The sequence below is a fragment of the Onychostruthus taczanowskii genome, unplaced genomic scaffold (assembly GCF_017590055.1).
Source record: "Onychostruthus taczanowskii isolate IOZ18803 unplaced genomic scaffold, ASM1759005v1 scaffold38, whole genome shotgun sequence".
Classification (NCBI taxonomy): domain Eukaryota; kingdom Metazoa; phylum Chordata; class Aves; order Passeriformes; family Passeridae; genus Onychostruthus; species Onychostruthus taczanowskii.
Genome location: NW_024501237.1, coordinates 3,992,235 through 4,019,609, shown reverse-complemented (window position 1 = coordinate 4,019,609; position 27,375 = coordinate 3,992,235). Strand labels below are relative to the sequence as shown.

At 40.5% G+C, this 27,375-nt stretch overlaps 1 protein-coding gene across 3 annotated transcripts in view; it reads left to right on the top strand.

Annotated features, from left to right (window-relative positions):
- The window catches only part of ZNF827 (zinc finger protein 827), a 99,529-nt gene that overhangs the window by 38,868 nt on the left and 33,286 nt on the right, over positions 1 to 27,375 (top strand). For all 3 annotated transcript variants that reach the window (XR_005953230.1, XM_041412130.1, XM_041412131.1), the window contains exons 5-7: positions 11,266 to 11,499; positions 22,987 to 23,235; positions 23,863 to 23,920. Coding sequence is in view for 2 of the 3 variants with exons in the window: in XM_041412130.1 (XP_041268064.1) it covers positions 11,266 to 11,499; positions 22,987 to 23,235; positions 23,863 to 23,920 (541 nt within the window). In the remaining variant the exon portion in view is untranslated. The remainder of the gene's footprint in view (positions 1 to 11,265; positions 11,500 to 22,986; positions 23,236 to 23,862; positions 23,921 to 27,375) is intronic.

The window sequence follows — 27,375 nt, the reverse complement described above, 5'->3', positions numbered from 1 at the left end:
AAATCTCTTGTGATGCATTTTCCAGGCATGCTGAATACCTGTAGTTCCAGTTTGAAAGCACTGAGGGTCACCCAAGTGCCCAGCATGTTCAAAAATTCAGCTTTTAAGTTTTCTGCCTTTACCCTCCTGTTAAAAAGGACCAGTAAAGTATTGGTCACCTTCCTTTCCAAGTAGTATTTGAGGCCTATGTAGTGAATGCATGGGAAGTGTGAATGTTACTGCTTTTGGGTTTTGTTGCTAACGCGGTTTAAAGAACAGTAGTCCTAGAGATTCATGTGCAACTTTTAAAAATTATTATTATTATTTTAATTGAAATCCATATCTAATGCCAAACATGTGTTTAGTGCTTTTTCACTGTCAGAATATTGCTGTAAGAATGATATTCATGTGTTAGACTGAAGTGTAAGATGTGTTTAGGGTGGATCTGTTATATTTTTTGTGCTTTTTTATTGATTTGACTGAATACTTCAGAACAGTTGATATGCTGGGGAGGTGTTCTGTGCCAAATGTTTTTGAAATTGGCCTTGAATTTTTTGAAGAGAAAGAAGTCAGGGAAAATGTCACTCAAGGAGCTTTTGTTTCACAAGGAGATCTCAGTCCCCATGGGACATTTTAGGCTTTGGAGCTAGGAGAAAACCTTTACAACAGAAAATAATTAGTCAGCTTTCTCCTTTAAATGGAAAGTAAGTTGTATTTGAGTAAAATTTATTGTCAGATAAGTGAAGGAATTAGTTCTGTCTTAATGCCCAGCCTTGGTGAAACCACAGCCATTTGTTTAGGAAAATCTTTCTTTCCTCATCTTCCCAGATCTTTATACCTCTGGGATCACAGTTCTGTGAGGAATTGAGTGGAATGGGTTAATACAAGAAATCAAGACTGGGGCTTCATGGAGCCAGCCGGGAAAAGAGAAAACAGCTGAGGTGTTTTGGGCTGGCACAAATGGCTTGCTCTGTTGGTTGGAAGAAGCCACAGGACCTCCCCCTGAAAAAAAAAATTAAATAATCTGTCAATATAAATGATTATTCTGACTGACAAAAAGCGGGCAGGGTGAGTCTGTTTGGATTTGCTTGTACATTTCTTTACTTGAGTTTCAAATTTGGACTTGATGACACGCAATCCATCTTACACTGTCCAACAGCTGTCCCACACATGTTGTTCCAGTGTCGATCTTAAATTCGGGTTGCTGTGCATGAAGAGGCTCTGCACATCAGCAGGGCTGGCCTGGGGAGGGTGGTGCTCCTGATGGCTGCATGCAGCAGGAATGAGAGTAGAGTGCAGGAGAGGGGAGGATAGCCTGGAAGCTGAGCGAACATGCAACAATTTGTGTGTGGCTTTTCATGTAGCAGTTGATGGGAAGCTGTTCACAATTTGGCAGACGATCATGTTTTCAGTGTCTGCTCTGTTGGCATCAGAGAAAGGATACAAATGTATATTATTCATGCAAAAGGCCTATGCAGTTATTTTATGGTGACTTACTAAAGGTCTTGAAACCTGACTTGTATGCACTGTTACCTAGCAACATGTTATAAAGTCGCTGGGGGAGCAAGATGTATCTGTAATTTTGCATGTGCGCATATTTGGATTAAAATGTACTACCAGTCACCAAGTTTGCTACACAGGAAGAGCAATGTCAGAAAGAAGGGAATTTCTTCTGAGATTTATATTGTGTTACATACATTTCGTTCATGCTTTCCTCTATACGGAGTGCATAAATTTAGAGTAGAAGTAATTCTCTTTTAGCGAGTTGGCTGAGTATTAGCTCCAGTTTTGATGGTTCAGCTCTGCTGAACGAAGTTCCTTTGAGTGATTTCTTCATTACGACAGTCTTGTTAGACCCATCAGAGCTTCAATTATTTGCCCTACCTTTCCAATGATCTAAATCTTTTGACATCTCAAATTGTATATGCCAATTTTAACAGCCAACACAGATTTTTCGAGACCAAGTTATGTCAAAACAATCTAATTTTCTTCTCTGACAGGCCTTGTGGCTAGGAAAGAAGCAGTAGATAGATATATAGACTTCTAGAATTTGGCATTTATTCTTATTGATTATTGATCTTCTAAATGAACATTTATTTTTGCTTGCCAGTGTTTATTGCTCCTCTTCTTTGCTTGGTGTCAGTCTGTATACCTTCAGTTTCATGGGAAACCTGCTGAAATCCATCCATCATATCCACATCTCTCCAGTTTAGAGACAAGGATGTCACATGTGACAGTGTCAAAAGCTTGGCACAAGTCTGCTCTGCCCCATCCACCAGTGCTGTATCTCCACCATAAAAAGCCACCAAATTTGTCAGGCATGATTTGCCCCTGGTGAAGCCACTTTGGCTGTCACCAACCACTTCTTTGTTTTCCATGTGCCATAGCATAGCTTCCAGGAGAGTGGAGATTAAATTAAATAATCATAAAATCATTGTAATTAGGACAAAAAGTAAAAAAGGATTGTTTCACTGTGAGGTTTAAATTTAATATTAGGAAAATCTTTCCCAAGCTGAGATATTTATACCCCTAGGATAGTTTGACTGGAGAGATTGTGGCATCTCTGCTACTGGGGAAATGTAAAAACAGCTGCCTGTCAGATATGGCTGGTCACATATGAAGCTGCAAGATGGACCAAATCTGTGTATCTCAGTCAGTGGACCATAGGATGTCATAAGCAGTGGCAAGAAATGTTATCTGAACAAAAACAAGCAGCAAGATGCAGAGATGCAAACTGGGGGGGAAATTTACAGATGCTTAAAGTTTAGACCTGATTTGGAGTGGGCCGGAGATGAATTTTGGTGACACTGCTTAAAACAGGCATTCAGGTTTTTTTTTCAGAAAGGCTCAGGGGAGCTTTAGATGTAAAGAGATTGAGAAATACTGGTATGGGTGACTTTTTCAAGACCACTTCATGCCCAATTCTGTGCCATTGCTTGCCAGAAAAATCTTTAGGTACGTGTTTTATGAAATAAGGTAAAACATAAATCACCAAATGTAAATCTAAAACTTAGAATAAATCTTGATTTTTTTTCCCCCAGATTCAATTCTCTAGGTCCTCGTTTAAGGTAGGAGAGGATTTTAAATTCACAAGAAATTTGCAAGGGTTCTCTGAAACTTTATTTAGATTTTTTTTTGTAAAGACAATTAGCAGATGACTCAACACATAAAGAGAAGAATATTTAAGCATGGGCATGTTTTTACCTTCAAATCTTACTCCACTGATTTCATTAGGTCTGTTTGTACACTTTAAATTTTTCCAGTATTTTGCTGTAGCAGTGCTTTGTCAGAATGTTTTCCTCCCCCAGTCCATTAATTCCATGTTGAAACTTTATGACAGCATTCATATCTTAATTTAAAGAGTATTTGATTTTCCTGTTTCAAAGGTTTCAGTGGCAGATATTATACAACACATCTCTTTAAATACTGGTGTCCTTCCTCCCACTTTTCAGGCATGGGGGGGTTTTTTTGGTTGGTATTTTTGGGTTTTTTTGGTTTGTTTTTTTTTTTTTTTCCAATAAAAAATTCTTTCACAGTGGTCCAAACTACAATGGCCAGTGTACCCTAGTGATGTTATTACTGTGCCTATGTTATGTGCTGCAGTAACTTTTTAACATTTGGAAATAAATGAATCCCACCAAAATGAATGGGATTCTTGCACTATTGCTCTCCATGGGATTCTGTGTGGAACAGGAATTGGTACACATCCTTCATTGCTGGCCTCTCTCCCCCACCTCTCTGGGTTTAAACAAGTGCATTACTCCAGCAAGCCAGAGTAATCTTCATCTTGTGGAGTGGTATCAAGTGTGCCCTGCCTCTGCTGTTCTTTTTATGTTCCCCATGTTACTTTCATGGAAAACTTAAAAGAAAACAGGAGGAAGGAGCTAAAATGCTGAGGGTTTGGGGCTGGCCATGGTAAACCAGTTAGAAACTGCTTTCTCTCAGTTTGTCATATCTGCTGTCACTGTCATGCAAGGAGTCAGGTCTTTATTTTGGGAAATAAAACCACCATGGGACTTTGGTGACTGTCCAAAATATTTGGGCTCTTCATTCATGTTTTATTAGCTGATTTCATTAATGAAATAACGAGAGAGTAAATCATCAGACAGCTACATACAGCATATTAGTGGAAAAGCTAACTAATAATTTAGATTATTTGTTCTGTTTGGCTCTTGAAAATTACTCTGTTCCTTAAAGGTAACACAAGTAATTTGAAATGTTTTATCATTTGCCATTGATTGTGCTGAACTGGCTGGCTTGAACTCTTCAAACAGCTATTTTTAATAAAATAAAAGCATATCCAATTGAATTGCCATATTGTATGTATTCTAGTAGCAAGTTCCAAAGAAAAGACCAGGCTGTCTGTATTTGGAGTTGGTAGTTTATGTCAGAATGTAAAATTTAAATTAGAATATGTAAGTGCACAGGACTGGCAGTTATTGAGCCATGTCCTTAATTTAAAAATACTGTGAATTCCATAATACTGCTGTCAGTGTAAATACCCCTGATGTCATCGAGTTCTCTCTTTGAAGTCTCTCCAGATTCACCTTTTCCTAGTTGCCATATAGACCTCTAGTTTGAAGTAAAATTCTGATATGCAATAGCACATCTACTTAAAACTTGGGCAATAAGATCTTATTCTAATCTTTGCTATTGATATATCATCATCCTTATAATCTCTTTTCAGCAATTTCTAGTCTTGCATCCACAATTCCCCAGCATCCTTAAAATCACACCGTCATTTTTTTACATTTTGAGGGAACATATAGAATTTAGCAAGATAAAGCAGTGTAGTCTCTGTTCTAAACCAGCAATTTAAAATGCAGAATAACAAACACCTTTTCTTTGTGTGTGCTCAGTCCTATACAACTTAAAAGAAGTCAGAATATAATTCTGGACCAGGTCTGTGCTTACAATTTTGTTTTAATGTCTATGCAAACTCTTATATTTGGAGTATAGGACTGGACTAGGCTAATGGCTCTTTTGTTTCCCTGAATACACCATTACTCTGGGCAGAAGTCCGAGCTCATGAGCCTTTCTCTCTCATCTATCCAAAATGGGATTTGAAAACACTGTTAGTTCAATCATCTTTGATTGTTTGTTTTGTTTTTTGTTTTGTTAAACAAATATAAAGGCTGGTCTGGTGATATTTCTCTCCCCTGTTTTTGCTCCTTTGTAGAGAGAAGACATTCCCATATTGCAAGTAATTCTTTCTTATCAGCAATGAATTCGTTCTTGCTCCTTTCACTGTTCCCTCTTTTCTCCAGTGTCCTCACAATCTTACGTGTTCTGCTGCTGTTTTGGTTTTCACCTGGAAAGGAGGAAATGGTTTCAGCAGATGCTCCAGCCTTGTTTACTCTGTGGGACTTTGGCTGCACAGCAGACATCTTGGGGTGTCAGGAGGGATGTGTGCTTCTGCTCCTGCCTTAGCAATTTGCCTGATTCCTTCTTCCACTTGGACTAGAACATGGGGAGATTTTGAGGGCACAGTAGCAGGACTGGTCATTCTCCTTTGCTATGTCTCATTGTGCTTGACTCCAGCTTTCTAAACACAGAGCAGCTTTATAGAAGATCAGTTTACTTAGCTGGCCTTTCTTAACCTTTGCTTGCAGGTTTTAGTATACTTAAGCAATGTGGTTTGGAAGACCTCATATTTTAAGTGATCTCCTGAAGCCCAGGGGTGCCAAGTCATGGCATCATCGTATTTGTGGCTGTCTCTTCTGCCATTGCACTGCTTTGCTGAGCACCCTTGAGGCATGAGTAGCTCTTTCATTGGTAATGCCCATTCTGTCCCTTATAGCCCTGTAGGTTAGTTAGGGCAGAGTAGAGAGCTTTAAAATTCAGGTGTAATTGACTGAGAATTCCTAGAAGGGTTAGGTAGCATAAAATGCTCTGGACATATTAATACTCCAGGGAAAGAGGCACTAGAAGGAAATGATGCACCAGCTAGACTGTCCTGCCAGAAGAACAGTATTTCCCCTTTTGGGACACTTACTGTGTATGCAGCCTCTGTTTAATAACATGAACATAATTTATAAGCCCAATTGGATTTTAGTCTGGAGGTTCTCCAACAGGTTCCAATACCATAGATTTTTTCTTGCAAAGCAATTAGCTCACTGGGGGCTGCTTCTGCAGTGTTTGTGCCTCTTTCCCAGTTCTTGAATGTCATCAAATATAAGCCATGGTCTCCATGCAAAATGCCTGTTCCTACCTGGACATTTCAACAGCTTGAGAATAAAATAGTAGATGACTCAAGTCACACCCTTATTGACCACAGCTGCCTTCAGGGTGATGTGATGCCCACTGTCATGGGACTGTGTCCTCCAAATACTGTAGAACTGATCTGTCATAGGCCCTTGGTTTATTTTAACCACCACAGCTCAGAGTTCACTGTCTGGGATGGAAGTTTCATCATAGTTCCTTTCAACCCAGGCTCTATGGATGCTGTTTCTCATAGCCTTTTTTTGTGGCAGAATTTTTGTTGTGGATTCTGGTTTTTCTTCATGTTTTTCTCTCAGACAGATGGAGCAGTGACCAGCTTCTTGCTGATTGTGACTTGTAACATTGAGCTTGGCTTGGAAGTAACCAGCCCATTTTTCCTCTTTCAGTTATAAACATTTAGAGCATTTAGAAATCCTCTTAAGTGGACTGATGGAGTTTGCAGCTTCTACCAGAGTGTTTCAGATTAGTGGCAGATGCCCAAAGCTTTTCTTGTGGCATTTGGCAGTTTCAGGGAAGTGTTATAACTTTCATCATTTACTTTTGCCAAATGGCTGAAATGGTTCCAGTTGCCAGGAAGATAAAAATCAGCAGTCTGGAATATTCTTTGATCTGTGTTTTTTCTGGATATGGAATGGAACAAATGGACATTATCCACTGTGCTTGAGAGATTCCTGCCTGTTGGTTTCATTTGCTATGTGGGTTTGTTTTGTTTCCTCACTGTGTGTTTCAAAATTAAATTGCTGGGGTTTTTTATTCAGTCTGCAGACAACACATCCTTCATTCTGTTTTCACTGCTGTTCAGAATTAATGTAAATTAAATACAAATTAGGATATATGTGTGTATCTATTTCTGTATGTAGATAGAGATACTCTTCCTTCTGGGGAGTAATAATTTTGTCATTCAAATAGTCTTTAATAATATTCAACACATTCTTTTCAATTCTTGTCTAGTTCTAATTTTTTTTAAGGATTTTTCAGTCATGGGATTTTTAAGTGCTGGTCATAGTAAAATTTTATTCCCCTTATTTGCAATATTTATTTCTTACATCTGTTTATTGTTTTCCTTAAAATGACTAGTGGATGCATCACACTTGCTATTCTCCATGTGTTAGCAATTTTGTCCGTAGTTGTGGATCCAAGATGGGACAGAGACAAGAGTGGTGGGGACTTTTGTTGTTTAGGGGGTCTTTTTTGTGTTGTGAGTTTTTTTACCCCTCCAGCTTTTAATGTATGGATCTGATAAATGAGACAACCTGCCCTTTTTTATTTGTCCTTCTGTTTAAGTCTTCATTTACATTGGAATTTGCTTTAATATATTTCAAGAAAGAGTAAAAACCCTATTAATTATAGCAATTGGCTTGAAACTGACCCAGTGGTTGTCTGATTTTGTTTTTATCTTCTGGGGGAAGAAAAATTAGGCAAATAACTCTTCTATTTTTGTGATTTATCTACAATTGAAATGTTTGGTTTTTAGAAAACATCATCAGTTCAAGGAATGTGCTGCCAGTTAATTAAAGAAATAAGACTCTACTTCTTTCCTAATTTATTAATTCCCTCTTCTGTCCAAAACAAGGCAGGTGTAGAGTAGGCAGAATCAGTGACGTGGATAAGAACAACAGGCTGAAATTCTTTTCTTTCATGTAATACTGCCAAAGGCACAACTTCAGGGCTTCCTCTGGGTTGGGACACCCTGGATATGTTTTATTTTTCTCATTGGTGAAGTATTGTGGGCACACAGAGTATTAATATCTCATGAAGAGCTCCTTTAGGTTATGTCTGATGCTGTGCTGGTAGATTTGTTATCATCATGGTTTTGTTTATCATTGTTACCCTGGTTGATGGCTCAGAAGTGTGAGGAGGCAGTGGCTCCTAGCAGCACATGCTGACACTGCAGGAGGGATCACACATGGGGTAGGGACAGAAGGAGAAAGCTGTACAGGGGAAAGGAGGGAAACTTGATTCATTCTGAATCTATCACTTCGTGGGATCAGTGAGGTTGGCAAAGACCTCAGAGATCATCAAGTCCAATCCATGACCAAGCACCCCTTTGTCAACCAGGCCACAGCACTGAGTGCCACATCCAGTCTTCCCTTAAACACCTCCAGGGAAGTGACTCCACCAACCCCCTGGGCAGCCCATTCAGCCTTTCTGGAAGAAATTCTTCCTGACGTCCAACTTAAACTTCCCTTGGTGCAGCTTGGAACTATTTCCTCTTATCCTGTCACTGGTTGTGTGGGACAAATCTGGCCTCCATATGGCTACAGCCTTCTTTCAGGGGATTGTAGAGTGATAGTGGCCCCCAAGCCTTCTTTTCTCCAGGCTAAACACCCCCAATTTCCTCAATCACTTCCCATAAAACTTGTGCTCCAGACCCTTCACCAGCTCTGTTGCCCTTCCCTAGACTCACTTCAGCACCTCAATGTTCTCCCTGAATTAAGGGGCCAAGAACTGGACTGTCACTAAACTCTTTAAACTCTGGTGCGATCTACCTTGAAATTTTGGTCCTCTGAGCTATTAGAACTTGTCTTCATCTTAGTAGGGTTTGAGGATTCCCTGGGATGAAGAGCATCAAGGCACCAACTTACACTTGCCCTTAGACTGGGTCACAATGGCTGCTTTTAACTTGGTGATAAGAGGGTTTAAAAAAAATGCTAATTTCTTTGAAAAGCATTCCTTTTGATCCTTTTTCTTGTGGTAAGGTAATGCAATAAGCATCTGCCACTGCATTCTATAGCACCTAACTCTTGCAATAAGTACCTTGCTTAAGTCTGTGATGTTATATGAGTTCTGTTACATTCTGTTTGTTTATGGATGTTTTTGCCATGGCATATGGCTGCAAACTTACACTGACCTCTGCAAGTTTAACATCACTTCTGTTTTAAATGGTGGAAGAGTGTAGGCTCACCCATCCTGTCATGCTTGCTCTACCTGGCTCATTTTCTGCCCTGGTTCATGGCAGCAACAAGGCTGGGTCCACAGGTTAATGGTTGTTCTCAGTGGGTCATCTTTACCTTTTCACTCAGACTCATACTTCCTTTATTTTCTGGGACAAATTTGAATTAATACCTTTTTGAACTGAATAAATTCAAAAGACCTTTTCTTTCCCCAGTGTTCTCTGAAAGTTCAGGCAGACTGCTCTCTCTCAGTTGCACTCAGGTCCTGGTGGAGGTATTTTTCATATCAGCATAGCAGCTGGAGTGGCATGTTTTAAAAGCAAAGGACAGAAGAAGGTAATTCAGCAGAGGAGGTTTGGGTCTCTTTGTTTTTGTGACCATTTATCACCCCAGGTCAAACCTCAGAATAGACTGAGGCCAGGATAAAGAAGATAGATGGAAGTTTTTTGCTAGTACCTTAGTCAAGTTAAGATTGGCTTGAGAGCTCTAACTTGTATTTTTATGGTTTAAAGCATGTTTTAATGTTTCATATTTCTGCTTTCACTCTTCTTTAAAAAATAAAAAATGTAAAAGCAATTCCTAGTGCTGGTAAAAGCACCTATAGGTTATGTTAAAAATTCTAGATATAAGGTAAGGTAATTCCTGAAGTGACTAGAACTAATGTGTATCTGCATGTTGCTTATGTGTGCACTCTTTATACCAATTGCCTTAATCCTGTTCTTTGGTAATGGCTTGCTCAGCAACAAGGAGGAAAATCAAACAACTCTGAAATATAGATTGAAAAGATGCATTGTGTTACAGGGTAATGCAGTAGCTTTAAAAATCATTAGCATACCCCAAAAGACAAACATAAAAAATTTGACTTGTGTGGAAATGAACAAAGTCTCAAAGTAGCAAATGTAAGTGTCTAATTCTGATAACAATAGTAATTGTACCTCATATTTTAGAGTTCATGTGTCTGAGATGATGAGCACTTCATGGTAAGATGCAGGAATTTGGGTTCTCTTGGAATTTTGGGGAGGTGCTGAGAAGGAGAGTGTCTCAGGAAATAAGCCAAAAAAGTGAGGAGACAGTAGGTAAGAAACTGAATTGGAGGAGAAAGTAGACCAAGGGTTTAAACAGGCAAATATTGCCAGATTTTGTCAGGCACAGTGCTCTTTGTTTGTAGAGACAGAAGTTTAGAGAGGTGGGAAAAATGTAAACTTGCCAAAGTTAAAGGCACTCAACAAGTCATCTGCTGTGTGTTACTGGGAATTTAAAGTGATATTTTGCCCAAGAAAAGGTCTTCCCAAGAGACAGGAAAAGAAGTATCTCTTCATGGTTAAACATTTAAAAAATTATTAGAAGATTTACTTGAAAAATACTTATTTAGCTTTCTGCTTGTCATGCCTCTGCCCATGAATTTTTGTTGGCTGGGCTTGGAAGTATTGTTTAGGAGCTGTTCTGGTTTTATCCTTTTAACCAAACACTGAGCAGAGGTTCTGCTACTGTCAAGAGGTATCAGAAAGACCCTCCAAGTGCTGCTCAATGTGTAGATCTTCAGCAATTCCCTGAAGTCTCCTTACCCTCCTCTGAGGCTGTACAGCTGCTTAGGAGGAGTATTCGAAAGAAATATTTTAAACTCACTCTCTTTTTTTGGGTATAGAGCTTGGAACAGTGCAGAGCTGTCTTCTGAAAATCCCTCAGTTCTCTTAATACAGCACCTTTTAGGACCTGAGAATTTGCTCTCTTTTCCTTTTTACTCCCCTCCTAGATTTTCCATCTTCCTAATCTTCATATCTTGCCTCTCTTGCATGTGTTAAAACCTTAGTATGTCATACCCATGGACTTTGCCAAATTTGCCCTTAGGTGAAATTAGGTTTTTAACTTCCACCAAGCCTGTAGAAAATGTACAAACCAATGACAAGGGAGGAGATTTTAGGAGGAGTAGGGGGAAACAAGTGAGAGAATGTTCTTCTGAGCTTTGGTACATGCAGTTGTGTTTCAAAACTGCCCCTTTGTAGAAAAGGTGGAGAAGTTTGTTTGACCCTTGAAGCATCTTTGAGCATAGTTTGATGTGTCTGCTGCCTGTACCTGCTCTAGCATTTCTCAGGTTATGGCTTCGTTCTGTTACTAGCTGTTCCAGGATTATGTATTACACTAAGTCTCACTTCTTTCCCTCTCTTAACAGCTGCAAATCAAAAAGAACCCTTGACTCCTAATTTTAAAGTGAAAGAGGAGCCTAAGGATGAAGAAGCTGGAAGTTCAGCCGTGTCTCAGCCCACCTATGTGTTCAGCCAAGAGCCTGAAGCCTCAGCTCCAAATGTCCCTGAAGAGAAACTCAAGCCACAAGAAGCACAGGCAGATGTGATGAGGCAGGACATGTCAGTCAAGGCAGCATCTGAGCTCCTCATGAAGCTCTCAGGTAGATATTTAATTTAAAAATATTGAATTTTAAATTTTTTGTGTGTCTGCTAGCAGAGTTACCTTGCAAGAAGGTAGGTTCAGCTTTAGTAGCAAGCCAAGAAACAATTGAAAAGGCCTGTCTACAAATGTATGTGAAATATCTCAGTTTGGTCTGTAGCCACACTATCTAATTATCTCTGCTCTGATTTTCAAATTAATGACTATGGAATAAGTCAAAAGAAATGATGCCTTAAAGCTTTTAGGTGCTATAATTTTTTAAATGTACAAAACCATGTTAATACTAATTTATTCACAGGTGTCTCTTCATTAACATCATAAGAACATTTCTGTACTTTGCTGTACCTGACATAGCTTTATAAAATATGACTTTTAAAGCTTTTAGTTTTTTCTGGCAATACATTGTACTCAAAATTATAAGATACACTGTTAAAAAATTGTGTAAACTGGGCCAGCTTTCTGCATTTAGCAAGACCACTTGAACTTGTTTACATTGCCTCAGTGATAGGTTCTTCTGCCAGACAAGCAGGCAGTGTACACACATAGGCAGTGTTAAAGCTGGAGGGAGTCAAATATAATGTATGTTCTGCTTATTATGATTTGTCTACCTTGCAGAATCAAGGTTTAAGAGAAAGTAAAAGGGTTGAATTCTTCCCTCTGGGAGCAGGTTAAGTGAATGATGAAAAGACTTTGAACTTCTAACAGACCAATTTTTAGGACCAAGACATGAAAGTTGGTCTGGGAGGCTGGGCTTTGTGCTTCTGCACCTGAACTGGATCTGACAGATTTTAAGTCTTCTCCAAAACTGGACAAGACTTTCTTTTTAATTGTGCCAAAGTCACGCAACAAGTGCTGGTGGAATGCTTACAAGTTTAGTCATCTGAGATCCCTGTCAAACCTACCTGAAATTAGTTGTCATGATTGGACAGTGTCAGCTACGAATTTGAGCTCAAACTTGTATCTGAAAGCCTCGAGCTGACTAGGATCTCGCCCATAAAACATGTAATTAATTCACTCCTGTTCATGCCTCCACATTTTAATTTGCAGAAGAATTTGAATCAAGCCTTCCATGATAATGGTGCAAAAAGTGTTTCCCAAGTACAAAAGCCGACCAGAGCACCAGTTTCCAGATTTTTTTTCTCAGACTCCCAAATACAAAACATTTGGTTATTGGTGTAATTCTCAGTTGCTGCTGGTAACTGGTTTGAGTGAGGTGTTTTGGTAAGAAAATTTTGCAGCCTAATGAATGCTAAGCTGTGACTATTTTTCTTGGTGCATATAAATTTATGTAACTATTTTTATAAAGAAAGAGCTCCGTAATTTAATTTTTTGTGAAGTACTTCAGAGACATGAGGGTTCTGGATTGTCAATCGAGTTCAGCACTGGCAGGCTGTGTTTAAATAGTTCTATTGCTGCCTATTATGTTAGAATATTTGTGCCTTAAATACCTGTTTATATGAGAGAAATCCAGTGTGTATTAAATCTTGGTCTAGTCTTCAGCTTGTGTTGGGATCTCCCAGGCTTTAAAGGCTGTAGTAAGAAATACATCAATGTAACATTTCTCTTACAAGCTCTTAGGGACTGAGCGGTTTTTGCTGACAGTGGTCTTTTTGGCTAATCCATAGATTAGGATGTGAAGAATAGCTCGGATTTATGGAGTTGGTGTTGCTGCCATGAGTATTCCCACATCAGCCAGGGGGTGGGGTTACACCCCATTGTCACAGACAGTTTCCAACCTGCGCTTCCCTGAATTATCATCTAGGGCAGAAACTGGAGAGAAAAACACTGAGATACAGTTTAAAGTAGGACAAAATCTTAAGATGATTAGCCTCTTTAGTGATTTATTTTGGGTTTTTTTGAATCTTTACCTTATCTGGTAGAATACTCCCATATCACTGTTGACTTCACAGCCTACTGTAAGCAATTTTGCAGCCTGGTTTTGGTGACTTAGAACTTACTTAATGAAGCCACTTCATAGAATCGTAGAAGGTGATGCCTTTAGTTTTAGCTTTCATGTTATCCAGAGTATGAATCTTTACCTTATCTGGTAGAATACTCCCATATCACTGTTGACTTCACAGCCTACTGTAAGCAATTTTGCAGCCTGGTTTTGGTGACTTAGAACTTACTTAATGAAGCCACTTCATAGAATCATAGAAGGTGATGACTTTAGTTTTAGCTTTCATATTATCCAGAGTATGTACTGTATTAGTATATAACTGAACTTCATATAAGGTGTTAGCACAGTTTAGTTTACCAAAACAGTCCTTTTCCAGCCTGAGAACCAAGGGCATGAGTGCAGCTTCAGTGCAGCCAAAGTGCTGCTATCTTGCAGCCCAAAAAGTATAAACAACAGCAAATTGAAGAGAGCAGTCTGGGAGGATGGGACTTCATAACCTGCAGCTGTATTTGAACAATTAACCCCAATATGTAAATGGACCAAAACTTATAAAAGCATGAAAACGTGTGACCCATCATCCATCTTGCGTGTAGCCTCGGCCAGGCTCTTGTGCTGTCCAAAGTGTATCCTTTGAAGGGCTTTTTAATAAATACTTACTTTATTCCTTTATCACTGCCTAGACTCTGTTCTAGGTAGCCTCTCAAGGCATCAAGGGACCTTAAAGATGACAAAATCATTTAGGCTGGAAAAGACCACCAAGGTCATTCACTCCAGCCATTGACTGATCACCACCTTGTCCTGGGCCACAGCACTGAGTGCCGCATCCAGTCATTTCTTTAACACCTCCAGGGATGGTGACTTCACCATCTCCCTGGGCAGCACATTCCAATGGTTGGCAACCCTTCCTGTGAAACAATTCTTCCTGATGTCCAGCCTGAGCCTGCACCTCCCCTGGAGCAGCTTGAGGCCATTTCCTCTTGTCCTGTTGCTGGTTGCCTGGAAGAAGAGACTTCCCCAGCTCCCCAGGTAAAACCTCCTTTCAGGGAGCTGTAGAGAGCAGTCATCTGGTTCCAACCCCTCCGCCATGGGCAGGAACATCTTCCACTAGAAGATATTGCTCAGAGCCTCATCCAATGTGGCCTTGAAAACCTCTAGGGATGAGGCATCCACATTTCTTCCTGAGCCACCTCTTGATGTTAAAAGGAAAACAAGAACAAGCTTCCTCCTTTTTCATGGTACTGGAAAGAAAAAAAAAAAAAAAGGGAACAAGTCTGTCTTGATGCTTTACTCTCTGTGGGAAATCCTCAGTCAAGTGCCCTTGTTAGATTTGATACATTTTATAATTGGATTTAAGTCAAGTCCCTTCAGATTCTCTATATGCTTGGTAAGGACTGAATGGATTGTGTTCTTGCTTTGTTCTTTTCACTTTCTTCTGCATAATACTAATCACCAAAACCTGCATCGCATACAAATTCAGGAAGGAATTTCCAACATAACAGTGTTGTGCTTCCTGCATTCCTGACGTACATGCTGCCGTTATCCTCTAAGCAAGAGTACTGCTGTTTGTTTCAGCCTCATGGGTGGGAGCCATCTGGGATTTGGGCATAGACCTTGCTATTTCCTTCCATGCAAGGAATAAACTGGTTTATAGTTTTCACTGGGAAATCTTTTCCCAAACAGAGGTGCTGTGTTGCCAGCTCTTAGATGACCAGGGTAGTGGAAGGCCCTTCCACCTCTGGAGCCTGGTTTGGTCTGGTGCATACTGGGGTAGGTTTACTCCAAATCACCAGCCCTTTGTCAGCCCCCATTTCTCAGCTACTCAGAAATTACTCTAGAGCTAGGAAAATTCAGAAAAGAAACATGTTTTCCTGTAGTGGAACATTAAAAGAACATTTGTTAGCTGCCATTGTAGAAGCAGATGGAAAGAAATGAGAAAATCATGCACAGCTATTTTCGTTCTACAAGACAAGACTCTCTTTCAAGCTGAAGGGCTCTATGGACACTTGCTTCTAGCAACATGACCAAAGTTTGGGATCAAGCCCTTGCTCCACACATTACTGTGGTGGAATTTGACCTTTTACACCAGTTCTTTCTCTTCCATGTTCCACTGGGATTCAGGTCTCCTAGCTCACACTTGACAGACTTGATACCTACTCACACCTCTTCCAAAGGATTATCCAGGCTCAGAGAGCTCATGTCTCTTGGGCATGTCTGGGTACAACCCACTTCCACCCAAACAGCCAGGACAAAGCTTCCTAACAATCAAGCTGCTATTTCAGAATAAATCAAACACCCATTTGAAATGGTGTTTGGAAGTTAACAGGCAAAGTTTGAGCAGATTTTCAACCTCCATTCTACAGAAGAAAATAGAATTACCACTGTGATATGTATGAGTGCACAAAGGTGAGCTGGGAATTTTGTCAATGGCTGAGTCTTGACTGAGACTAGATCCACTGGTAAGCAAACAGATTTGAGGGGATAGTGGAGTGGGGCAAATTGCTCTCTTCTCTGTTTGGGAGGGTGTCATCCCTAAAAGATTTAAAATTCCCATAAAATATTGTACAAAATCAGTTAGAAGAAATGGGAGTAATGTGTTTCAAATACACCTGGATTTTACATTTTTACCAGTTCTCTTTCATGGAAAAGTTAATTTATTGCTCAAAATGTTTAATTAAGTGGCACCCTCAATGATTCCTGGTCAGTTTTTTACACTCAGTCTTGTAAATTGAAAAGTACATTTCAGAGGAGACTGAAATTAAAAATAAATATTTGCATTTACATACCATTGTTAGAGCTGAAAAATCATTTTCTGCTGAAATAGTCATGCTGCTGATATGTTTGGGGCATGTATTAGCTTTTAGAAGGATACAGTGTTTGTCTTCTTGTCCAGAAATGAGTGAATATAGGTGGAAGAGTATAAAATCTATCCCTGTTAGTAGCACTTCTTAAGTAGTGTTTTGCCCAAGGACATTAGTATGTCCCTGTCTTTCCCAGAAATGTTGTCTGAATCACATTTACCTTTATTTCAGATGTATCCTATTTTTGAAATGTGTTCATTTTGCATGTAACTCTCGTTGTTTTCCTCCTCTCTTTTTTCTGTGGGTCAGTTCCCCATGTATTGCACATCTCCTTGTTAGCCCAAGCAAGTGCATGACTTTTGTGCCCTTTGGTTCATTTGGATTTTTTGTTCTTCAATCCTCAGGTCACGCAGTGTTTTCTTGTAATACACCAGTACCAACGAATTGTCTTAATTTTGGGTTATCAGCACATGCAATTAGTGCAGACTTCTTGACCTCAGCACACAAAGTGAGGTGCTGCCTACAACTGAGTCCAAAAGCATTCCTGATCAACTCCATTTATTACCAGCTAATTGTATGATAGTTCCTCTTTTGGAACAGCTGGTTATTACAGGGGAGGCGTGTGATGGGGTTTTTGGCATTTTTTTGATTAAGCCTATAGCCATTTAAAAATGTTTATGGTAATTTTGTATTTCATGCCTTGTCATTAATTTTTTGACACTGTATCATACATTTAATTGAAAGACATGGATTAGAGCAACTATTTAAAAAGACTGAAACGAGGAGAAAAGAATGATAGTACAATTCTAGCATAAGGTGAAGATCAGAAGTAATCTTGCTGCATATTTCTTTTCCACAACATTGTGGGCTGCTCTGGGAAGTGCCCATGTGGAGTTAGGCTGCTGTCTCTGGAGATCCCTGTTGCTGGTACCTCGTGCGAGTCCTGCTGCTGGATTGATTGCAGGAGAGCTGTCAAGGCTTTCATCCCTGCTTAGAAAGCCTTGATAATGGGCAGAGAAAGGAAAATACAGGGAAGTCTTTTGTGCCTTGGGGCTTCTGTAGGAGCCCAGAACGTAAGTGGGGAAGTGTATCATCCCAAATAAGACTTTTTTTTGTGGTAAGTAGAGAAATGACAAACCACAGCAAGTCACATTCCCAGATTTAACCCTGCTACTAGCCAAGTGGGTGTTGTTGGGGGCTTTTTCTGGTTTTAGTTTTTTATTTTAACCAGGTTGTTCGAGTAGGGTTATGCAGGTAAGCACCATCACCCTACCATTTAAATGGAAGGGGCAGCAGATGTCTATCACAACTCTGATTAGTCTGTGGCTTTAATTTGCTCCATATTTTTTTCCTTGGATCACATTTCTGTGAAGCAGCTTGTAGTTGCAAAATTCTGTAACATGGGAGTTCAGAGCTTCCACTTTAATAAATATGAGCCATTTAATGATTTTTTTTTTTAACGCAGGATCCTGTTGCATTGATTCATTGACATTGTCTTATATTAAACAGCAGTTTGAAAAAAATACTAGCAAAATAAAGCATCAAGCACAGCGCCCTAGGGAACGTCAGATGTTCCTTGTTGCGTCTCTGTAGCAGAACCTTCAGGGCTTGCCAACTGTTCCCTACCTCTGAGGTTTTATTTAAGCTGTTTTAGGGCATGTTTATTTCTAGCAAATCAGAACAATTAGCATAACAAAACGCCTGATTCTCTGTGCTGAAAGCTTTTGAAGTTGGTACAAGTTGACCCACTATTTACCCCCGTCTGCTTCATTGTGGAGCCTGGTACATGAGTCCAATTTATGAGACATATGGGAAAGGCTTTCTTCTCTAAGTTGATTCATAAAGTTGATTTGTAAAGCTGGTGGGCATTTCAGCAAAAACAAGCAACTTAGAATTTTAGTCGCAGGGTGAAGTTTTAAGTAAAATGGTGGGAAGAAACAGGAATGATTTAACAAGTATTCATTTGATTTTGGCAATGCAAGGTTGTTGGACAGCTGTTGTGTCAGCCAAAACAATATTTACTGCATGACTTGTGTTCTTGATGAAATCTATCCCTTATCTTTGACTTCTATCTCAAATAAGGGGAAAAGCAGAGTGTGCTGATTTAGGAAGGGTTCAGTGTCCCCCGCAGAGTACGTGAGTGCTGCATGGAGTCACAGAATGGTCTGGGATAGAAGGGAACTTTAAAGGTCATCCAGTCCCACCCCTCAGCAATGAGCAGGGACATCTTCATCAAGATCAGGTTGCTCAGAGCCCCGTCCTACCTGACCTTGAACATTTCCAGGCATGGGCCATTTACCACCTCTCTGGGCAACCTGTTCCTGTGTTTCAACACTCATATTGTAAAAAATTCTTCCCCTATATATAGTCTGAATCTTCCTTCTTTTGGGTTAAAACCACTGTCTCTTATCTCACAACAGGCTAAGCAGTCTGTCCTCAGCTCTCTCACAAGCCTGCTGTAAGTACTGAAAGGCTGCTGTAAGGTCTCCCTGGAGCCTTCTCTTCTCCAGGCTGACCAACCCCAGCTCTCAGCCTGTCTCCACAGGGAAAGTGTTGCAACCTTCTGACCAGGTCCATCAGGTCATGGTTTCCCTGTGGTGTGAGGCACTGGGGGAGCTGAGCCTGTTCAGTCTGGCACAGGAGAACTAAAGGCCAATCTAATTGCAGCCTGCACCTACTTGAAGGAAACTTGGAAAGGTAGTGGAATTAAACTTTTCTCCCTGCAGATGGTAAAAGAAGAGGTAACAGCTGCCAGCTGCAGTTTGGGATGTTCAGAGTGGACATTAAGAAAATTTCTAGTGCTGCATTAGAACAAGTGTGATCTTCCTTTTGAAAGTTCTGCAAGATGAACCTGCAGCTGGCCTAGTGCTGAAGGTTCATGAAATAATTTTGTTTGGAGGGCATCTCCAGGGTCATTTATTCCAGACCTTTGCTCAGAGCAGGTCAAGCCAGGCAGGCTGCTGAGGGTCTTACCAAGTTTAGAATGTGTTCAGGGCTGGAGAACCCAGCCTCTCTCAGCAATGCGTGTCAGCATTTCCCCATCCTGATGGGAATTCTTTTTCCTGTATATATAAACAGAATTCCCCATGTTCCGTCTTGTCTGTTGACTCATACGATTGCCGTGCATTTATGAGAGAACTCTGACTTGAGCTTCTCTGCACCTTCCCTTTATTCCTTAGAGAGCTGTTGGCAGCAGTAAAGTGTCCCCTTAGTGTTGTTTTCTTGAGGCTGAACAAACCCAGTTCTCACAGCTGATCTCCTCTTCTGTCTTGCAGCCCTCTGACAACCTTGGCTGCCTTCCAGCGAACATGCTCTGGGGCTGTCAGTGTCTGTCCTGTAGTGGGGGAGCCCCAGATAGGGCACAGTACCCTAAATGCAGCCTCCTAAGTGCAGAACAGAGGGTAAGAATCCCCTCCCTCTGCCTGATGGCTGCAGATGTGATAATGGGGCCCAAAATAGGGCTGGCCTTGGATGCCACAAGGGCACTTTGCTGACTTGTGCTCAGATGGAGCTGGATTGTGATAGTCCCAACTTTCAGAGAGATTGAATAAGGTCTTTCTAGAACTTGCCAGCCTCTGTTCTAGGCTGTAGAATGTGTTGTCTAAGACTAAATTCCAGAAGTGCTCTTACTGCTGCACCTTATAGAAGTGATGCTGCCAGGCCTTCAGGGATAAATGTTGTACCCTGAGCTTTCAGGGCTTTTAGGCTTTACTCAGCACAAGTATTTTTCTACATTTCTGCTGTTCCAGGTTTGGAGGGGTTTTTTAGCAAGTATCACTACTTTGTGATTCCTTGCATCTGTGAATTCCTTGCCAGCGAACCTGAAAACTGTGTAAGAATTTGCTTTGTCTTGGAACAAGCCTGTCCAGTGCTCTATTTTTCATATCTGATGTGGAAAATTGTCTCACTCAATGTGAATAGGATGACATTCATTAAGGCTTTTGTTAGATAAGATGATTAAAAGTTACACTGCTCTGTAAAGAAACAGCTTCTCTGTGGCTTGATAAAGCACATCCATGTATAAAATAGCTTCTTCTTACTTTGTTACGGTTTTTGTATCACACAGTTAATAGCAGAAAAAGACATATTGGGTGATTTAGTTCATCTTTTGCCCTATGAAGTGTCTCAGCATTGTTGTGCTGTTATTCTGAGCCTCACCCAGGTTAGTTTTGAATGAATAGCAGACTGTGTTTTGGAGATCATGTTCTGGATACTTTTGAGCTATTTGAGTTTCTTTAGCCCACAGATTTTGCTGTACTATTATAGAAATCTGACCTAAAGAAAAAAACCTGACTCTCATATACTAACTTCATATTCTGATACATTGCAGATTATTTATAGGAGACCTACTAGGTCTCCTATAAAAGTCAAAGATAAAATGATTTAGTTATTTAAAACAGGAGACCTTTTTGTGTATCTGTACTTGACTTGAAAAACTTTAGCTGTGCTATAACCATGTGAGATACCTATGCAAACAAATAAGGGCTATCACCTTACTCCATAATGAACAGCACAGAAGGGAAGACAATCCCCAAGAAGCTGGAGTTTGCCTTCAGTTTGCTGTGCTTGTATGGTGAGACAGGTATGGGCATAACTTTAATTACAATACTTTGCCAGCACAGGATCTAGCACAGCAGGGTTTTATGCCTATGATTGCTGCCCGTGGGACAGACTGACTGTGTTTCCCTTTCATTAGCTCTTGTAAAATTATCAGAAACCCTCCTTCAGTCTTCTCTTTGTGTGTTTGCTTTGGGGATTTAGAGTATGACAGAATTCACATTTGGCAGGGACATTCTGTCAGATCAAAAGGGTGCAGCTGGAAAGATAAAGGTCAAAGGAAATGATCAAATATGTAGATGTAGTTAAGGCAATTGCAGTGCTCGCTGATGGTGAGGGAGAGAAGGTCACTGGTGTTGCTTGACTCTTGCCTTAGTTGGGGTCCTACCAGTTTGTCTGATACAAAAGCACTTGCGGGACAGGGAATTAAACTGTGTGGAGCAGGAACAGAAATAGAAAGAATATTTTAAAAGCAGAGAGAGCAGCAAAGGTCATCTTGACTCTGCACCTAAATTTGGCAGCTGGGTGAAGAGCTCAGTCTGTCAGACATCTGAAGAACTCATTTGTTTGTGGAGTTACCTGAGCTTTTGATTGACACTGTTACCTGATGCGTTCCTTTGCTGCTCTGTGTGCACTTTCAATGCACAGCGTGCTATTTTTACACTTTTTAACACAGATGCAAGGTTTTGTGGTTTTATAATAAGAGAGTAATGGAAGCTTCAAACAAAATTTTAAAAAGAGAAAAATCTTCTTAACAAGGGCAAAAAAAAAGGCATAATATTTCTAACTAGTCTTCAGCTGAGAATTCACTATAAAAATTTCTGAAGTCTGAGATGTATCTGTGGATAGTAGAGGGTAAAGATTTTTATCAATGTTTAGATGTGTCTTTTAAAGGTCAAGAAATGTCTTAAGAAAAGATTGAAAGCACTTCATGTAAATTGCTCCTGGAACATATCCAAGTGGCGTTTATCTCCTGGCTTCAATTTTTTATTTTTTTTAAGAGCTGTAGGAAGTAAAGCCACTTCTTCTCTACTCCAGGAATGTGGAGAGAGGCAAAACCCAAGGTAATGAAAAAGGACTTGGTGATACGTATCAGTTTAATTTTAGGTAGAATGCTTATGCCTTCATGATAAAGGGATTCTGTCCATCTTTTGCTGGAGGTGACAACGTGACACCAACCAGCTGAGGAAGTTGAAAACATTTTTGGGGATAACTAAATCATGTTTTGGTGCCTCTGAGATCCATTGTAATACTGGGTAATTGAAAATGAAACGCCTGAATCTTTCATGCTTGGAATAAAATCTGTGAAGCTGACACACTCACATGTGAGTTAGAAAGGATGGGAAAACCAGAGCAAACAAATTTTGTTGGAATGAATCCTTACCTGTTCCTTCTGGTTCTTAACTCTGTTCATGCAATTATTTATATTCTTGATTCTCCAGACATATTGCCTTTTTTATGCTGTCTCTGGAGTTTCTAGAAATTGGCTTTTAGACTATGGTTTTGTTTGCTAGACCTGGGACACTGGAGAGCAAGGCAAGGAGGGGATGATACCGACTTAAGAAAACTGTTCCTTAAGGTTAGTGGACCTTGTAATGTATGAGGGAATATCTGTTAGCCTTGAGAAAAGCATGAACCCCAGATTATGCCCCTCATCTGGAAAGTTTATGCAGGTGTAATGAACAGGTTCTTCACATGGTTTTCTGGAATTTTCCATAAAAGAGCAAGAGAGAGGAGAAGATGAGGTTTCCTCCTCTGCCCCTGTCCCCATACTGGTACTTCTGACTGTGGGTGCTGGTACTTCTGCTGAAACAGAGTAATTTGGAGTTTGTAAGAGGCCTTCAGTGCCCACCTCAGGAGAGCTGGTGTGGAGCTGCAACTTCATTTAATAAATAGAAACAAAGATTCACTAACTAGTGTGTCATCACATACGCAGTATTCCTAGAAAGTGATGTAACTCTCATATTTGCAAATATGCAACTGTTTTCTGCTTTCTAGTTTGAAAAATTATTTTCAAGAGCTTGCTTCTATTTATAACAGCCAGAAGAATGCTGAGGCTGTCAGCTGCTTGCTTCCCTTCCCATTTGCAGGGATGCGGTACACAAATTGTAACTTGGTAATTGTGATTTCTGCTTTGAGCACTCTGAAAAATTACAGCCTAATTAAATAATTATGGTGGTTGTTTCTTCTTTTTTCTTTTTTTTTTTTTTTTTTTTTGAATACATATTTGCAGCCGAGAGTTTCAAGGAAGCCCAGATGGTAAAGATAAAGGAAGAGCCGATGGAAGTTGACATCCACGACTCGCAGGCGGCGGTGTCGCCCAGCCAAGCCGGCCAGAACGTCGGCTACAGCACTTTACTGGGGCGCGACATCAGCGAGCGCATCCAGAAGGCACCCGAGGGCCGTGTGCTCCCTGAGAGAAATCTCTTCAGCCAGGACATATCAGTGAAGATGGCATCTGAGCTGCTCTTCCAGCTATCGGGTACATCCAGTGCAAACTGCTCAATAGCTGAAGTGAAAGAGCAAAGTCAGATTTTTTTTTGTGTAACCCCAAAGTTCCATGAAACTGTGAGGTCACCAGGGCTGAAAACTAATAGGAACTTTCCAACCCTCACACAGAGGCCTTGCCAAATGCTCCCCATAGTCTGCATATGCTTTAAAGCACTGTGGCAGCCAGGTCAGGCTCACAGTACTTCGCCTGAGTTGGAAAAGCCAGAGTTCAGTTCCTGTATTTCTAAAAGCTAATTAAATAATTTGTGACTGCTTTGATCACTGTAGAGGGGAATCTGCAGATGGCAGTTCCTGGCCTCAGTGGCCAGTGGCTGCAGGATGCAGCACTCCTGGGGCTGCATTGCCCACTTCCCTTGGCAAGGAAGGTGAACCTCATCTGTCACACAAAGGCAGTGGGACCAGTGTTCAATGAACACTTGCACTGCACACTCTGCATGGAGCTCTAACACTGGAGCTGAAAAAGCTTGTTGGCTGTTAATTTAAATAAAGTCATGCCCATTCTGTTACCTGAAAGCATTAAAATCGTTCTGCTGAATAAAATTTGGTAGAGAATATGTGGCATATGCTAATCACAAAACTCTTATGTGTTCCTCTGCAGAAAAGGTGAGCAAAGAGCACAACCACAATAAAGATAACACCATCAGAACTACAGCCAGGTAAGTAGAGCCTGTGGTTACCTGCAAAGCTGCACTGTAAATAGCATTGCCTCCTTTTGCCTTGTGAACTCAAACCTGTCTGTCTTCTGCTAAATGTGACCTGATAGTACAAATGTAAAGTATTTCCATGAGTCATGGAACAGCTACAACTATAGATCTGATTGCTTAGGGTTCATAAGTCAAAAAGGCCCAAAGGCTTTTGTCTGTTCTCCTCTGATCAAGTAGTCACGCATCATTTTAAGAATTATTTATTCTATTTTTTTCAACAAAAACTGAAACGTACGAGAAACTGCATGGTACATGCAGTGCTTGAGGAAAGACCAGGCTGACAACTGGATTTTAAGACATGGACCAATGTAAGAAGAGGTGATTTTGATTTTTTTATGTCTAGCTAGATTTCTTTAGAAAAGTTTCAATTTAGTATTTCTGTCATCTCAATACATTCTAGGGATGAATTTTGAAAAGTCAGACTGTAAGACAGTGGTAACAAGTCATGTTAAAGATTACAATTACATTACTACAATAATTTAAATTAAGTAGGAGTTATTGTGGCCTGTGCTGTTAAAGAAATGTGCACTTTACAGCACTGTGGCTGGGAACAAGCCCACAAGGTGTTTATGTATCCAGGAGCAGCAAGGTGAAGTGTCCCTATGGGAAGATTTTAAGCTCTTGTGCAGTAAGTGGTGTCTGCAATTGGTAAAGACTTTGGAGCCCTTGGTAGGGTAGGAGAAGTAGGCAGGAATTGACAAGGATGTATTTCTTTCCTACTTGAAAATTCCCTAATTGTTGTGGATGGGTTGGAGACTGAGCATACTGAAGTGATGAAGAGTTCATTCAAAGATTGAGTAAGAGCTTCTTGCCTCTGCAGCCCCTTTACAGAAGTTCTCAGTGCTAACTTATAACAACTTTGCCCAGACAGAATGGAAAAGCATTTCAGTTGCAAAGAAAAGGTCTCTGAAATACATTGTACTTAAATTTCTAGGCCTATCCAATTCATTCATAGTAGCTGCAATAAATAACTTGTTTTTAATAATCTGACCAGCTCAGTAAATGTACATGAGGGACTTTTTGATGTTACAAGTTGAAAGATAATTCAATTGAGCTTTTGGCTTCTGGTTACAGTGAATGCTTCCCATATTTGCTAGTGTGGGAATTTCTTGGATATGCAGCCTGCACAGCCTTTCTGTACTGCTTAAAAAGCATAAGCCTGAGACACCAACAAAGAGAAATGCACATATTGTCCAACTACTCATTAACCATCCAGGGTGCACTGCAGAGACAGGCTGACAAATAGTTGAAAATAGATTTCAGTGTCTCATGATGTTACCAGCAGGACTGGTGTGAGAATCCAGAGCTACTTTTGGATCTATCAAAGATAATCCCAATTGGAAAGGTTGAGGACAGTTCAAAGATAACTTGCCCTTCTTCTGGCTGCCAACTTTTAAGGGGATAGCACAGTTGGCTGTTGTCAAACTTGTGTTGAGCTTTACTGAGACATCCTTACAGCGGCTGCTACCCATCAGGGCATGAAATGCTGAGTGCCTGGTTCAGTTTCTCTGGGTGCTTTTCTTATCTTACCTATTTATCAGCAGAAGAAGACATGAATGAGGAGAGCTTCTTAAAGAGGGGAAGTGAGTCAGTCTACTAAATTCTGTGAGTTCAAACAGATTGACTTGAAAGACCTTGCCAAAAAAAAAAAAAAAAAAAAAAAACCAAAAAAAAAACCACAACCCACTCCAAACCAAATAAACAGCTGGAAGTCTTTACTGGTGAGGGTATGACGCCTTCTCAAAAATAGAATGTGATGGAGCAGCCAGTGGAGGATAGAGGCACTTGGAGTGCATTAAGAAAACATGTGGCGTTGCAGTTTGGCTCACCAGCCCACATCTGGAGCAATGACAGAAAGGCATTTGAATCACAATTGCTGTGTGAAATGTGCTGACAGCTGCAGAGAGCCAAGGTGAGGTCACTGTTGTCCACCTGTGAGTGGCTGGGAAGCACAAAGATTTAGCTGTGTCACTGGTGAGGCTTAAATCAGCAAACCCCAGCAAGATGGGTACACAAGCACTTTTTGCTGTCTTATTCCTTATTAACATTTCTAACTGTCCCCTATCTGTTGCTGTTCCTCCTGTGAGTATTCCTGGACTTTGCCAGCATATACTTCCATATGACTTTGCTTAAGCAGCCGGAACTGGCAAGGATTCCTCATAGTTCAGTGGCTGAGTGAGATGGTAGAGCCTGCCATCTGTGATGAGAAGACAGAAAGTGGAGAAGCGAGTGATGTGGAGTGAGTACGCCAGCATAAGATGCCAAGAGAAGTTTCTTTCATCTAGAGAACTGTGTAGCCATGAAACTGGAAAAGTGCAGCTGAAGGAAAAATAAAAAATATCCTAAAGCTTAACCTTCGTCAGAAAGGACTTTGCACAATGATTGAGGACAATGTGTAATTTCTTGCTGTGAAGCAGGAGCTCCTCCCTCCACACTTTTCACTGGGAATTGGAGGACAGATCTGCTGAAATAGAAATAATGATAGGGCCTCCTCTGAAGAGACTCTGCTGCCATTCTAGTGGAAGGCAGAAAAGAGGTATCCAAGGATGGTTCTATAATTCACCAGAGGCCAGTTGTGGAGAGGGAAATCCTTGGGGTATGACATGATGTGGCCTTCAACAGCACCTGGGCATGATCTATGGCATAAGCTGAAATAGATAAACCCTGCACCATCTGTTTATCAGCAGTGAGCAGTGTCCCAGTGACTGAATCTAAGGCACAAGCAGGAAAGCCAACATGGGAACCCAAGCGGAGTACAAGATTTTGAAGAGTTACAATAGTAATAAAACATTTTTATTGCTGTTTTTCTTTCAAATCATTATTAAACCAGTGAGAGGAATGTTGCAATAAATCATGGCGTATTTTTATACAGTGTCAGTCTGTTTTGTATTATGTCAACCCTGAGTGGGAGTGTGAGTCTTGGAACAAGTTAAGTTTCACACATGTGTGTTGGAGCTGTTTTGGTTTATCCTGGTCACTTGTTTTCTGGAGTATCCTGCATTGTTCAGCTATTGGCATTCACCAAACTGTTCAGGTTTGGGGCAGCTTCACGCCTTCTCCTTCAGCACAGCCTAATGCTGACTGCTTATGGATGTGTTCAGACTTTTGTAGAAACACCAAAATATCCCATTAACTGTCAAATATGGAACAGCACAAAATGAATAGTGTCCAGAAAACGTAATGGGAAAGTAAAACAACGTGGTTGCCAAAAGTGTTTCACAATCAAGTCAGCTAATTACCAACAAGTTTCCCTGAGGCAGAAGAGATCTGACTAAGAATACAAGTGACTTGGTGGAGACACCTTGTTCACTCTGCAGAAAAACTGCATGAGGGAAAAGCACAGGCAAGTGATGCCTTTTGGACAGAAACTTTGGGTATCTGAACTGGTGTGAGGTCAGCTTGGTTCA